Source organism: Mustela nivalis (genome assembly GCF_964662115.1).
Source record: "Mustela nivalis genome assembly, chromosome: X".
Taxonomy (NCBI): Eukaryota; Metazoa; Chordata; class Mammalia; order Carnivora; family Mustelidae; genus Mustela; species Mustela nivalis.
The window spans coordinates 860,400-875,290 of NC_139040.1; the positions used below are offsets into that span (position 1 = coordinate 860,400).

General features: G+C 48.7%; 1 protein-coding gene across 14 annotated transcripts in view; it reads left to right on the forward strand.

Moving 5' to 3' along the window:
• The window catches only part of GAB3 (GRB2 associated binding protein 3), a 90,989-nt gene that overhangs the window by 41,078 nt on the left and 35,020 nt on the right, over positions 1-14,891 (forward strand). For 7 of the 14 annotated variants that reach the window (XR_014307030.1, XR_014307031.1, XM_082716620.1 and 4 more), the window contains one exon: positions 12,964-13,267. Coding sequence is in view for 10 of the 14 variants with exons in the window: in XM_082716615.1 (XP_082572741.1) it covers positions 12,964-13,267 (304 nt within the window). In the remaining 4 variants the exon portion in view is untranslated. Of the gene's footprint in view, positions 1-5,921; positions 6,177-7,404; positions 7,594-10,001; positions 11,363-12,963; positions 13,268-14,891 lie in introns of those variants that run through there. The other 7 variants (XR_014307029.1, XR_014307032.1, XM_082716613.1 and 4 more) reach the window with 3 other exon arrangements.

A 14,891-nucleotide genomic window follows, 5' to 3' on the forward strand; every position in this document is an offset into this window, starting at 1 on the left:
CAGAGCCGTGGGAGTCAGAGCCGCCAACTCTGCTGCCCTGGCTGCTCTTGGCCATGAGAGAGCGAGCCCAGAGGCCCGCACAGGCCCTCTAATGGGTTAAGTCCGAAACTGCTGAGGCAGGGCGCCCTGCTCCTTCGGCCGAGTGGGAGCTCCTGGCTCCGAGGTAGCTCGCGGCCCCGTCCTGTGTGGAGGAAATGATTTCACAGCTTTGGGATTTCACCGCTGCAGAGGGGGAAGGGGGCCAACTCCGCTGGAATGAAGGGACAGGAATCACTCTGGCCAGAGAAGCAGTTTAACCCCAAGGTGTCTCTTTACAGCCTCAGAGACTTTCAGGATGTTTCTCAGTTCATTTCAGTGTCTCTCAACAATGGACACAATCCAGATGGGCCACTTTAGTTTTACTGGAGTGAATTCTGGAGCCCAAACTTGCTCGAACCCAGCCAGGTATATGTCACTGTGCAAGTGCAATTGAGTGCACAAATAAAGTGCTCCAATTTCAGCTTTGATTATCTTAGTAACCAATAAAAGCTCATCGTACATGTGCTTAGCTGATCCTTCTCACACTCCCACTTTCTTCCTGGTTGATTTGAAAGCCCGGGACCACAGTGCCTGAGGGGTCTGGTCAGTGGAGCATCTGCCTTTGGCTGAGGTCATGATCCTAGGATCCTGGGATCGAGGCCCACGTAGGGCCCCCTGCTCCTTGGGGACTCTCCTTCCCTCTCTCCCACTGCCTGCCGTTCCCCCTGCTCATGCACTCTCTCTCTGTCAAATAAATAAATAAAATATTTTTAAAAAACTTTTTTTTAATTTCAGATAAATGATGCTTAATTTTTAATGTAAGTATGTCCCAAATATTACAAGGATATTCTTATAGTAAGAAAATTATTTTTTATCTGAAGATTAAGTTTATTTCTGAGTTCTATATTTGTATTTGCTAAAACCAGTTGGGAAGCTATTGCAGTTGATGACAGTAGGGATGGAGAGAAATGAAAGGCTTTGAGAAACAGTGATTCCAATATTGACCTTTTGGACCATTAGTCATTAACTTCTAAAGACAGACCACCCTTACACCCAACTCTTCTTTTTTTTTTTATTTATTTTATTATTATTTTTTAAATTTATAGTTTTTTATTTTTTATAAACATATATTTTTATCCCCAGGGGTACAGGTCTGTGAATCACCAGGTTTACACACTTCACAGCACTCACCAAAGCACATACCCTCCCCAATGTCCATAATCCCACCCCCTTCTCCCAAACCCCCTCCCCCCAGCAACCCTCAGTTTGTTTTGTGAGATTAAGAGTCACTTATGGTTTGTCTCCCTCCCAATCCCATCTTGTTTCATTTATTCTTCTCCTACCCACTTAAGCCCCCATGTTGCATCACCACTTCCTCATATCAGGGAGATCATATGATAGTTGTCTTTCTCTGCTTGACTTATTTCACTAAGCATGATACGCTCTAGTTCCATCCATGTTGTCGCAAATGGCAAGATATCATTTCTTTTGATGGCTGCATAGTATTCCATTGTGTATATATACCACATCTTCTTGATCCATTCATCTGTGGATGGACATCTAGGTTCTTTCCATAGTTTGGCGATTGTGGACATTGCTGCTATAAACATTTGGGTGCACATGCCCCTCTGGATCACTACTTTTGTATCTTTACAGTAAATACCCAGTAGTGCAATTGCTGGGCCATAGGGCAGTTCTATTTTCAACATTTTGAGGAACCTCCATGCTGTTTTCCAGAGTGGCTGCACCAGCTTGCATTCCCACCAACAGTGTAGGAGGGTTCCCCTTTCTCCGCATCCTCGCCAGCATCTGTCATTTCCTGACTTGTTGATTTTAGCCATTCTGACTGGTGTGAGGTGATATCTCATTGTGGTTTTGATTTGTATTTCCCTGATGCCGAGTGATATGGAGCACTTTTTCATGTGTCTGTTGGCCATCTGGATGTCTTCTTTGCAGAAATGTCTGTTCATGTCCTCTGCCTATTTCTTGATTGGATTATTTGTTCTTTGGGTGTTGAGTTTGCTAAGTTCTTTATAGATTCTGGACACTAGTCCTTTATCTGATATGTCGTTTGCAAATATCTTCTCTCATTCTGTCAGTTGTCTTTTGATTTTGTTAACTGTTTCCTTTGCTGTGTAAAAGCTTTTGATCTTGATGAAATCCCAATAGTTCATTTTTTCCCTTGCTTCCCTTGCCTTTGGCGTTGTTCCTAGGAAGATGTTGCTGCGGCTGAGGTCGAAGAGGTTGCTGCCTGTGTTCTCCTCAAAGATTTTGATGGATTCCTTTCGCACATTGAGGCCCTTCATCCATTTTGAGTCTATTTTCATGTGTGGTGTAAGGAAATGGTCCAATTTCATTTTTCTGCATGTGGCTGTCCAATTTTCCCAGCACCATTTATTGAAGAGGCTGTCTTTTTTCCATCGGACATTCTTTCCTGCTTTGTCGAAGATTAGTTGACCATAGAGTTGAGGGTCTATTTCTGGGCTCTCTATTCTGTTCCATTGATCTATGTGTCTGTTTTTGTGCCAGTACCATGCTGTCTTGAGGATGACAGCTTTGTAATAGAGCTTGAAGTCCGGAATTGTGATGCCACCAACGTTGGCTTTCTTTTTCAATATCCCTTTGGCTATTCGAGGTCTTTTCTGGTTCCATATAAATTTTAGAATTATTTGTTCCATTTCTTTGAAAAAGATGGATGGTACTATGATAGGAATTGCATTAAATGTGTAGATTGCTTTAGGTAGCATAGACATTTTCACAATATTTATTCTTCCAATCCAGGAGCATGGAACATTTTTCCATTTCTTTGTGTCTTCCTCAATTTCTTTCATGAGTACTTTATAGTTTTCTGAGTATAAATTCTGTGTCTCTTTGGTTAGGTTTATTCCTAGATATCTTATGGTTTTGGGTGCAATTGTAAATGGGATTGACTCCTTAATTTCCCTTTCTTCTGTCTTGCTGTTGGTGTAGAGAAATGCAACTGATTTCTGTGCATTGATTTTATATCCTGACACTTTACTGAATTCCTGTATAAGTTCTAGCAGTTTTGGAGTGGAGTCTTTTGGGTTTTCCACATATAGTATCATATCATCTGCGAAGAGTGATAATTTGACTTCTTCTTTGCCGATTTGGATGCCTTTAATTTCCTTTTGTTGTCTGATTGCTGAGGCTAGGACCTCTAGTACTATGTTGAATAGCAGTTTAAAAAACTTTTTAAAAAAGATTTTATTTATTTATTTGACACACTGAGAGATCACAAGTAGGCACAGCGGCAGGCATGGGATGGAGAGCAGGCTCCCTGCTGAGCAGAGAGCCCAATGCAGGGCTCCATCCCAGGACCCTGAGATCGTTACCTGAGCCGAGGGCAGGGACTTAACCCACTGAGCCACCCAGGTGCCCCAATAAATAAAATCTTTGAAAAAAAAATAAATAAAGGTCCAGTACCAAGCCTTGAGCCTACCTGAGATCCAGCTCAGAGATCATGTCTGCCTCGTTCTGCATCACATCCCCAGTTCGTGGTACAATCCCAGTGATTAGGTTTCTTATGAACCCACAGAGCTAGTCCTGTTTCTCAGGAATGGTATTTTAAACCTCGGTCTGTGATACCATGAAATTGTATGGAATCCATTCATTCAAGAAGCATCAGCCCACAGAATAAAGCCATGACCCACACACAAGGCCTCTGCTGGGTGCAGTGGAGCACAGAGAGGGGGCAGGGGAACAGACAGCAAATCTCAAACAACAAGAAAAATGCCAGGTATTAGAAGTGGCATAGAGGGAATTAAGCTAGGGTGATGTGGTGGGGAAGGCGTGTGGCTGGCCCCTTGAAGTTAGATGAGCAGAGAAGGTTTCTGAAGTTGAAGCCTCAGTGACAGGAACATCAAAAAAAAAAAAAAACACCAGTTTATATGGGATTTCCTAGGCCATATTAGTCTTTGGATTTTACTGTTAACGCATCAGGAAACCTTCAGAAGGGGCTAATGAATGGAACAACATGACCTGATTTCGGTTACGTAGAGGTCACTGACTTCTCTGTCGAGAACTAATTTATTGCGGGTGTTGAGAGTGAATGTGGGTGACTCGGGCCAGGGTGGTTGTAGGGGCTGCGGACAGAGAAGTGGGTTGATTTGGAATGTTTCGAAAGCAGAGTTCACAGGACTTGTTAATGCTTTGGAAGCAAAGATCACGGCATGGTTTGGATTTAGAAGATGGATGCGTGGGGGTAGCATTTCCTGAGAGACTGAGGGCCATGAAGTTGAGAGCTTAGTTTGGGCATGTTAAGTTTAAGAGACAGATATGTAAGTGTAAATATCTGATTGTTGGTTACATGGGTCTGAAGTTCCCGGGAAAAATCCAGGTTGGAAGAATACTTTTGTGAATCATCATCAAATACATAGTAGTCAACGGGTATGAAAGTCCAAGAGGCCACTAAAGGAGAGTGTTGTGTAGCTTGATAAGGGAAGGCAGTGCAGAAGGGATGGTGGAGGCGGGGGGTGTGGGAGAGAGAGTGAGAGCTCGCGAGAGAAGGACAGAGTGGGCGCACGCACATTTCTTCTGGTCCGTGCGTTTCATCATGTCTCTAAGGGGCTCATAAGCCATAAAACATGAGGAATTCTCTGCTGAAATGGTCCCCTTGAGACTGTGGTTCAGAGACAGATGGATTCTGCTTGTCTTCACAGGGCTCTGAGCTATAAGCAGATCGTTTGGAGAAGTTTCATGAAGCTGCCTTGCATTTCTGTCAGGCCTGAGGCTCCAGACCAAACACTGCTGTCCAGAATGCCCTTCCCCTTCAGGGGAGGTTTTGTGTGTTTTTATGTCTCTTGACTTCTTCCTTTCTTCTCGACTCTAGTCGCTTACCTCTAGAAAGGGGGGCTGCTGACCGGCTCCCTGGAGGGGAGGCCCAGGAAAGGGTGTTGTCAGCAGCTTCCTGGGTGTTTCTGTTCGTTTTTCTCCCCACTCTGTGTTTCACATTCACTGGTCACTCAGGAGATTCCGTTTCTCACCTCCACAGAAGTTCCATTTGCTTCTTGTCGATTTTTCCTCTCATGATCTACATGTTTTCCTTTAAACCTCAGACATTATAACTTCTAAATTCTTGTCTGCTTTTTCTGTCATCTCTGTGATTTTTAGGCCTCTGTGCATTAACTGATCTTTTTTCCTGATGACGAGCCCCATTCTCCTGGCTCCTTCCATATTTTAGCAGTTTGGGGGCGATTATTTACACTGTAAATGTTATAGTGTAGACTATCTGGATTTTGTTGTCTTCCTTTACAAAGTGTTGAACTTTGTTTGGCAGGCAATTCAGAACTGGAAGATCGGCTTGATCGGTCCAAGGCTGCTGCTGCTTCTTTGTTTTGTTTTTTTAAAGATTGATTGATTGATTGATTGATTGATGAGGGCATGGGACAGAGAGAGGAGGAAGCAGGCTCACCGCTGAGGGCAGAGCCCAACACAGGGCTCCATCCCAGGACCCTGGGATCATGACCTGAGCTGAAGGCAGGAGCTCAACCGACTGAGCCTCCCAGCCCCGCCCCTCCCAGGCTTATTTTTAAGCTTTCTTAGGGCAAGTCTAGAGTGGTTACACTCCAGGGCCAGTTTGGCCTCTTTCTAACTCTAAGCTGTGTCCTTTCTAGAGTTTTTACCAAATGTCTCTGGCTCTTCTTCTGCAGCTGACCAGAGCTCCTGACGCATCCCAGCATTGTGCACGCCCTGTGGGTGGTTCAGTCTGTGTCTCTCTCCGGTAGCTGTCACCAGATTCCGCTCATGGAGCTGACCCCACACGTGCTTGCTAGGTTCCGCTGAGTTACGGGGAATTCCTGTGTGGATTTCTGCAACCCCTTCCTCACCCAGCTCCCTCCTCTCTGCTACTCCCCCCCCACCCCGCTCCACGAACTTCTGTCACCTCAGCCATCCGGGGTTGTGATCTCTGTCTTCTCAGTTCTGCAAGGCTGCTACACCCTGCGTGGGACCCCCTGCCTGCAGTGTAGGCTAGAAATGCACCCACAGGCTGTGAAAGCCCAGGTGCTCCTTGGGCTGACCTCTTTTGTTTCTCTTCTCATCCAGGTCACGGTCCTGTGCTGATTGTCATCCAGTATCTAAAAGCAGTTGGTGCATATACTTGGTCTAGTTTTCTAGTTGGTTTTGTGGTTAGGAGATAGGTAAGTCCAGTGCTGGGGACACCAACGGTTTTAGAAGCTAGAAGTCTGATGGGGCGCCTGGGTGGCTCAGTTGGTAAGCCTCTGCCTTCAGCTCAGGTCATGATCCCAGGGTCCTGGGATGGAGCCTCGCGTCGGGTTCCCTGCTCAGCGGGAAGCCTGCTTCTCCCTCTCCCACTCCCCCTGCTTGTGTTCCCTCTCTTGCTGTGTCTCTCTCTGTCAAATAAATAAAATCTTTAAAAAAAAAAAAAAAAGAAGAAGAAGAAGCTAGAAGTCTGAGGCCCAGAGGTCGGCAGGGCTGGTTCGTTCTGAGAGCTGAGATGGATCTCTCCCAGGCCTCTTTCCTTGCCTTGTCCATAGCCATCTCCTCCGTTTGCGTCTTCATGACACACTCCTTCGTGCATGCGTCCATATGAACCAGGGACGGGGTGACACAGTTCAACCTATCACAGTGAAGTTCAGACTCAAGTCTCACTTGTACATTGGTACAGACCAGGAGGTGTTTGTAAATTATGAAGGCAGCAAGTTAGGTTGCTTTAAGAGGAGAACAACACACAGCTTTTACTCTTAGAAGGATGAGATACCGTTATTCTGCTACTGTTTCCATAAAAATGCAGAGACCTATGATCTAGACATGCCTTCCTGGAGGAGCTCAGTGGTAGCACAAACACTTTTCCACAAGGTTACAGGATGTTGCAGGTTCTGTTGTTAGAGATGATACTGGTGGGGAGGTAATGAGTCAGCTTGGTGGCTGTGGCAGGAAAGGCTGATGGGAAACAGATCTCTGATTGTCAGAGCTGGACGAGCCCTCACAACCCATTAGTGCATGGTGGGGTTTATGGTTCCAGAAGTGTAGAAGCAGTTTCCCCAGGGCAAGCAGTGCCTTGTGCCCTGGTGAAAACCAGGCCCATCCTCATTTTATAAGTTTCTTTCTTTCTTTTTTTTTTTTTTATAAGTTACTTTCAGATTGAGAATGTTTCGCTGTCTGTTTCTCATTGCTTCCCCGTGGTGATAGCAGATGGGAGGCGGGCCAGGGCACAGCATTTCCATTGGCAGATGCTGAGCTTCCCAGCAGTGGAGCTAATTGCTCAAGGTCACCCAGAAAGTCAGAAGTAGAATCAGAATTCAAATGCAGGTCCTGACTTTTACTTCAGCCCCTCCCCATTTTTGCAGTCTGTTTCTCTGAGTCAGAATTTCGGCTGATTGTTTGCGTGGTGGTTTTGCTTTCTAGATCCTCTCGGTGCAGGACACGCTCATCTTCACGGTCTGCCCTGAACTGTTGACTTCCCCCTTTTCCATCTTGGCTTCCTGAGCTGCTCGTGACCTGCCCAGCAGAGGAGGTCCGAGGAGAGAGAAGGTGGAGACCCATGCAGCCGCGGAACCCGGCCATCCCGCACTTTCACACGTCAGCAGCTCCCAAGTGAGAAGAGACAGCAGCCTTTAGGCCTCTAGTCCTCTCTGGGTCTAGAACTTCTCTGACAAACCTTCCCTTTGTGCACAGGGCCTGGCATGTGGTAGGCACTTAGTAACTGTTTATCCAATGGATCCGTGAACATGGCCTCCAGAGGAATTGTTTTCAAATCCTTTTTATCGGGGCACCTGGGGGACTCAGTTGGTTAGGTGTTAAGCATCTGCCTTTAGCTCAGGTCATGGTCCCAGGGTTCTGGGATGGAGCCCTGCGTCGGGCTCCCTGCTCAGCGGGGAGTCCGCTTCTCCCTCTCCTCTGCCCCTCTTCCTGATCATGCTCGCTTGCTCTCTTTCAAATAAATAAAATCTTTAATTTTAAAAAGCATTTTATTTATTTGTCAGAAAGAGGAAACACAAGCAGGGGGAGTGGGAGAGGGAGAAGCAGGCTCCCCGCTGAGCAGGGAGCCTGATGCGGGGCTCGATCTCAGGACCCTGAGATCATGACCTGAGCTGAAGGCAGATTCTCACCACCTGAGCCACCCAGCCATCCCTAAATAAAATCTTTAAAAAAAAAATTCAGTTTTAGGGCACCTGGGTAGCTAGGATGGTTAAGTGTCTAATTTCAGCTCAGGTTATCATCTCCAGGTCTTGGGATCAAGTCCCACATGAGCAGGGAGCCTGCTTCTCCCTCTGCCTCTGTCTCTGCCCCCAGCTCCTGTGTTCTTTCTCTCTCTCTCTTTGCCTGGAATGAATAAATAAAATCTTTAAAAATAAATAAAGTTTTGATCTCATAGACAGAATTCCTCTCATCCTTTTATTTTTCTCATCGTTGATCTAGGGAAGAACCTGGGCCTTTGAGATGCCAAATTTCCCACAGCCCATGCCAGACTCCTGAAGGCACAGAACGTCTGCATGTTTTGCTTCCTGAGCTAGCAATTGTTGATGCTTAATATGCATCCTTACTAATTCGCCAGGGACAGCAAAATGCTGGTACTCTAATTCTATCATTTATTTTCCTTTATGAGTCAGAATACATTTATAAAAACATGTTTCCCTTCATCTTCCCGGTGGTCTGGCTCATAGGAGAAGCAGGGTAATGACCAGTTTGCATGATTAATGGAGTGGCTCCCTCCCACCCTCTGAGGAGGAAAATTTTTTCTTTTCTTTTTAAAAAATTTGATTTATTTTTTTAAAGATTTTATTTATTTATTTGACAGACAGAGATCACAAGTAGGCAGAGACGCAGGCAGAGAGAGAGAGGAGGAAGCAGGCTCCCTGCTGAGCAGAGAGCCCGATGTGGGGCTTGATCCCAGGACCCTGAGACCATGACCCGAGCCGAAGGCAGAGGCTTAACCCACTGAGCCACCCAGGTGCCCTTTTTTCTTCTTTTTTAATATCATGATGAACACATGGATTTAAACATAGCTGTAATTAGTATATTTATTAAGGCTCAAATTGTTCCATATTTGGCCAGTAGGAGCTTCTTTAAGTTGGCTCTGGAGTCCTTCTGACATGACTCTGGTCAGATCTGATAACTTCCTTGTGGCCCTGTTTCACTATATCTTTTTTTTTTTAAGTTTATTATTTTTAAGTAATCTCTACACCCCTACACCCAACATGGGGCTCCAACTGACAACCCTGAAATCAAGACTGAGCCAGCCAGGCATCCCTGCTCTATTTCAATGCAAAGAGCTTCACTTTGGTGCTGGCCGGCTGCTTTCAGATGTCACGTCTCCCACTTCCAGAAGGGCTGGTCCCTCTTCTCCCTCTGCTGCTCCCCCAACTCCCACGTGCATGTGCTTGCTCTCAAATAAATACAATCTTTTTTAAAAAAAAAATACAAATAAAACAATGAAACCCTGCGGGAGGGCCTGCTGGTGAGTTGTGCTGCCTCCTCTGGAAGTTAGATTTTTCCTTCTGCTTCCACTCCTGCCGCCCGGGCCTGTGGAACCCCCGGCCCTCGTATGGTTTAGGCCTCTTCAGTCCCGGTACCTGTCAGGCCCGTCTCAGCCCCTCAGTACCCATTGCCGTGGCTGGACCAGCCCTTGTGGTTAGGCAGGAGCCCTTTAGCAACAACCATCGAGAGATTTTGAAGAAATCTAAGTGTATTATTACGAGACCCAGAACACCTGCAAGGCTGTAGGTAGAAGAGTGCTCACTGGGGCTGGGGTTCTGCTTTTATTAGGGCTGAGAGTGGGGCATAGGGTTTCCTGGGCTCATTGAGTTAGAAGCACGAGCATGGGAAGAGAAGAAACAAGCGGCCCGAATGGTAACTTACCAAAATCCACCAGGGTCTCTGGAACAGAGGTGCCTCGGTGGGGCGAGGGGCCCTGCTCCCCATCTGGTGCTGAAGTGGGTGTTTTTACTTCAGAAGTGGGTGTCTGGGGGATGCAAAGCCTGACTGGGACACTTGCATTACAGGAAGGCACGAGGGAGCCATCGTGGAAGCTCTCCCTCCAGAGCTTGCGCTGGCCGGGCGCCATGCCTGTGCCCCGTGCGCCTGCCTCCCTGCGGTCCCCATGCTGTCGCGAGCTACAGGAGGCCATCAGGAGGCAGCTGCTGGACAAATGTGTGACCCCAGGCGCGGCCGTGTCTTTCTCCTCTGCGCCCCCGCTGCTCCCGGCCAACCCCTCCGCGGGCCTTCTCGACGCTCGGTCGGAATCTTCCGATTTCCCATTTCTGCCCCTTCGCTATCCCGGCCGCGCAGCAGGCTCGTCTCTGGACCGGCTTGTAGCGGCTTCTCTGTTCGTCGTCTGCCGGGACGCTGCGTGCTGACTCTCGATATTACTTCCCCTGAATTGCTGTCGAAGGAAGAGAAAGCTGTTCCCATAAAACTGAGAGCAGTTCGGTTGAAACTTGTTTCCACACTCAGTCTGAGTTCGTCTTTTACAGTCACTTTTGGGAAGTACCACACAATTCCTCTTCACAGTTCCCGACCGAAGTCGCCTTTGGAAAGTTCGGGGTACCCAGATTCCCTGTGAAGGCTTTCCTTAGCAGGTGCACTGGGTGTTCCCAAATCCTCTGGACCCTTTGCTGGGCCTGCACCGTCTCAGCGGACCCAGGGATTAGGTTTCGCGTCCCTGTTTGCCCAGTTCCCATCCCCCCAGGTCCCAAAGCCTGCAGTGATGCTCGAGCGCCTCCTCTTCCCATCCGAGGCCCTGTGTTTGGGACAAGAATTTATGGACTCAGCCGCTTTCCTGTCCCTCCTGGGTCATGGGCACACAAACGTGCTGTACTTTCTCCTGTCTTAAAAACAAGGACTTAATCACATGCTTTGTACCTCTTCTGAGTGGCCCGACCTGTCCTCAGATGTTCCCAGTGTCCATAAAGGCAGAACGGGCCAGGGCTCACCTGCCAGGCACCGATTCCCCTCCTTGTCCTGACCCAGCACGAAGCGGCACCTTTGCCTTCTCCTGGCTGCTCCTTGCCACAGCCTCAGAAGGATTTTCTGGTCTGAGGTGTACCAGTCAGCCTTTGGACTGAGTGGCCTTCCGCCTGTCAGGGCCTGACCAGCTTCTCTGCTGCACTGGAGCTCGTGTGCCCTGGGCAGCGAGGGCGTCGCAAACGCTCCAGCCAGGGGCTTTTCCTTCCCCCCGGCCTCTTGGTTGGCGGGCTTTTAAATGTGTCAGGCACCTGTGAAGCTCAAGATACGAAACACTTCCTGTCACAGTGGCCATCCAGCCTCTTGGAAGAAGCCCATGCTTCCTGCTGTCGCACCTGCTGCTCGGAAGAGCTGCGCACAGAGCTGTAAATATCTGCACTTGCCCTTGGCGGCTGCAATGGTGAGGAGCTCCCGCGGAGAAGAGCCTGCAGTGGCTGGCAGCCTGTGACCCTTGTCTGTGCCCTGCTCTCCCCAGCAGAGAGCGAGGTGTCTAGTGTGGGGAAATGGGGAACCTGAGGAAGGTCTCCTCCAGGAGATGGTGGGAAGTTTACAGATACCAAGGACTCCTTAAAATGGTGGGGCTGCGGTCAATTGCAAATTCACGTCTTTTCCTAGGCTTCATACCCCAGGACGGTGCTCCTCTAGGTCGGGGGATGTGAGAGTCTGCGGAGCCATATCTTGGTGCTGGTTTCTTTGGAACATCATTGTCTTTTCTGAGCATGGATTAAGGTTTCCCTGATCATTTTACCTCAGCACTTGGCTCTTTCTGAGATCCCGTGGCTTGGAGCAAGTTCCCTTTACCTGTTACAGCGTTTCTCCGCCCCCTCCACCCTTGGCCCTCAGAGGCCTCGCCTCTTTTCAGATGCCCCCTGGGGCGTTCCAATCCCTGATGAGGAAACATTGATTTAGGATGTGAATGCTTAAGTGTTTTTCATCTAAAAAAGAAAAAAATCCTCGGGCGCCTGGGTGGCTCAGGTCTGCGTTGGGCTCAGGTCTTGGTCTCCGGGGCCTGGGATGGAGTCTTGTAACGGGCTCCCTGCTCAGAGGAGAGCCTGCTTCTCCCTCTTCCTCTGCCTCTACCCCTGCTTGTGTGTGCTGTTCCTCTCTGAGAAATAAATAAATAAAATCTTTCAGAAAACATACCTTGGGGACGCCTAGGTGACTTGGTTGGTTGAGTGACTTGGTTTTGGCTTGGTGGTTGTCTCAGAAGAGTGGGACTGAGCCCTGAGTCAGGCTCTGTGCTCAGCGTGTCATCTGTTGAAAATTCTCTCTCCCTCTCCCTCTGCCCCTTGTAGTGCTTGTTTTGTTTTGTTAAAAAAAAATCCTTTGGCCTAGAGGTGTTCCAGTCTATAGTCACACACTCGTGAAGAGTTAGCCACAGAGCCCGCTCTCCTATTTTTACCTCACGCTCACTACAGCTCCTTCTGTGCTCACTTGAGTTCACATCCCTTCCTTAGGGATTAGCCTTAGTTCATTTTTCCAAACCTCAATGTTCTCATACGGAAAACGGACATCAAAATAGTGACTTCTCCCAAGTATAGCTTGGAGACTAAACGGATTATTGTGAAGCCCTTGGAGCTTTACAGCAAGACTGTCGTCTACTTCAAATGGCGATGACTCTGTCTGTCAAACGTGTGTGAGTCTTCTCTTGCCGGGCAGTTGTGTAGAGGTGTGCTAGAGGGTTCTGGCAGTCCTCAGTTGTGTCTGATTTGAGAGTCTGATCTTGGCTTTTGGACCGAGTTGGAGGGTGGTAAACCAGCTGTCTCCTCACTGGTCTCCAGGGGCTTTAGTGGGCACATGTGTCCATTTCTATCATGTCCCTGTGCTGCGTGCACAGTCATGTCCTTGCAGCCACTGGCTAGAGCCAGCTTGAAGGTGGTGCCTGCCGCGTTCCAGCCAAGGCCAGTGGCCTTGGCCTGATTTCACTGCGTTGACCTGGTGAGTTCTCCGCTGTCCTCGTCAGGATGGTAAGTAAGTCCCTGTCGCCTTGCCTCTCCGCAGGCCTGGCGCCGGCGCTGGTTTGTGCTCCGGCGGGGCCGCATGAGCGGCAGCCCGGACGTGCTGGAGTACTACCGCAGCAAGCACGCGAGCAAGCCCATCCGTGCCATCGACCTGAGCGAGTGCGCCGTCTGGAGGCACGTGGGCCCTGGCTTCCTGCGCAAGGAGTTTCAGAATAATTTTGTGTTCATCGTCAAAACGACTTCACGTACCTTTTATCTGGTGGCCAAGACTGAGGTGGAGATGCTGGTGTGGGTGTACAGCATCAGTCAGGTCTGCAACCTGGGCCAGCTGGAGGAGGGTGCAGGTGAGAGGGGAAGGGGTTGGGGGGTGGGGGAGAGGTGGCTGCGTGGGGGTGGGGGGGACCAGTGGCAATGCTGCCCACCACTGCTTCCAGTGTGTGTGGACAGGCTCCATGACACCCTCAGCCACATTCTGCCTTTACTGCATCTGTCCTGCGGCGTGTTTGGGTGGCACATTTACCTGGTTTGAATGTGCCACAGGAGAGGTGCAGCAATGGTAGAACGTGGCTGCTGCTGATTTCCTGGAAAGTATTAAGTATCAGCGTTTTTTATTAATTCATGGAACCCCAGGTTTTCTGTTGTCGATTGGGTTTTTCAGCAGTGGGCGGTAGAAAGCCAGAACTCTCATATCTCATATCTCCCATCGGCTTGAGGTTTGTGCAAAGCAAATTAGCTCTGAGGTTGCTGTGGGCTCTTCCTCCTGTTCTCTTCCTCTCCCCTTTCTCTTGCTCTCACTTACTCTCACTCTTGCTCTCTTGCATCCACATGTACTCCTGTGTTGTATACCGAAGTTACACTTTGCAATCTTGAATCTGATCTCTTTTCGCATCAGTTCTAAACTGCAGTCGCCAACCCCGTCAACATCACGCTTCTCACCGCCTCCCCCCAAACACATCGAACGGTAGGTGGCGCTGCAGCATGTTTCCTGGGAAACTTCAGTCCCATCCATCACTGAGCTTCCAGAGCACTGGAATAAAAGGAAATGATGCGATGGCAAAGCCCTTTATACTTTCTACAAGGGTTGAAGCTTCCTTGTGAAGCCACAATGAGTCCTTCCTGGCCAGAGTCCAATCGGTGCAACGAAGGCGAGCGTCCCTGACCGGCTCTTCCAGGCTTCCTGCTCACTCCCAGACACCGTAGTCCTCACCTTCAGCCCAACACTTCTGTGTCCATGTGCCAAGGTGTGTGTCCCCTCTGTTGCTTGCCTCATGCGGGAGTTATTGTAAAACAGTTATTCCACGTATTTCCCAGTATTCAAAGAAGAACAGGAATGCGTCTGGCAATGAACCTGGCAGAAGATAGGCAGGTCTGGTAAGAATTTGGAAGAAGCCAGAATCATTGCCTGTAGTCCCCACTCATCAGTTCTTAGGAGGATGTAAGAGCATAGTCGTCTTCATCTGAGAATAATAACCAGGCCGTTTCTTGTGGCTTTTCACATGAAGTGTTTGGTCCTGTATCCAGCAGCCCTAGCTGGTCACCGCCTCGGGTGTACTTTGGCCGGGAGCTCTGCTAAATGCTCTCGTGCATGAGCTCATCTTGTCCCCAGACCAAGTTTGTGGCCTACGTGCTATTAGCATCTCCACCTTACAGAGGAGCAAACCGGCAGCAGGTCGGTAGCTAACCCACAGTTCCAACAGCAAATAGCACACCCTGGACTTGAACTCAGGCAGTTCTGTACCAGTGGGATGCAGGAATCCCAAAACTCGCGCCAGTGGGGTTCAAAGGGGAGATAAAAGCAGGCTTTTCACTGGGCGGTTCTGAGTGTCATGCTTCTTGAGAAATGGCAGCTTTCCCGGCCATCGCACCCTATTTCCTTCTTTCCTTTTCCTTACACATCATTACCAGGATTCTTTATTTATGTTTCACTTGTCTGTCTCCTCCAGCGGCCTGTAGAATCCAGGGAGACCA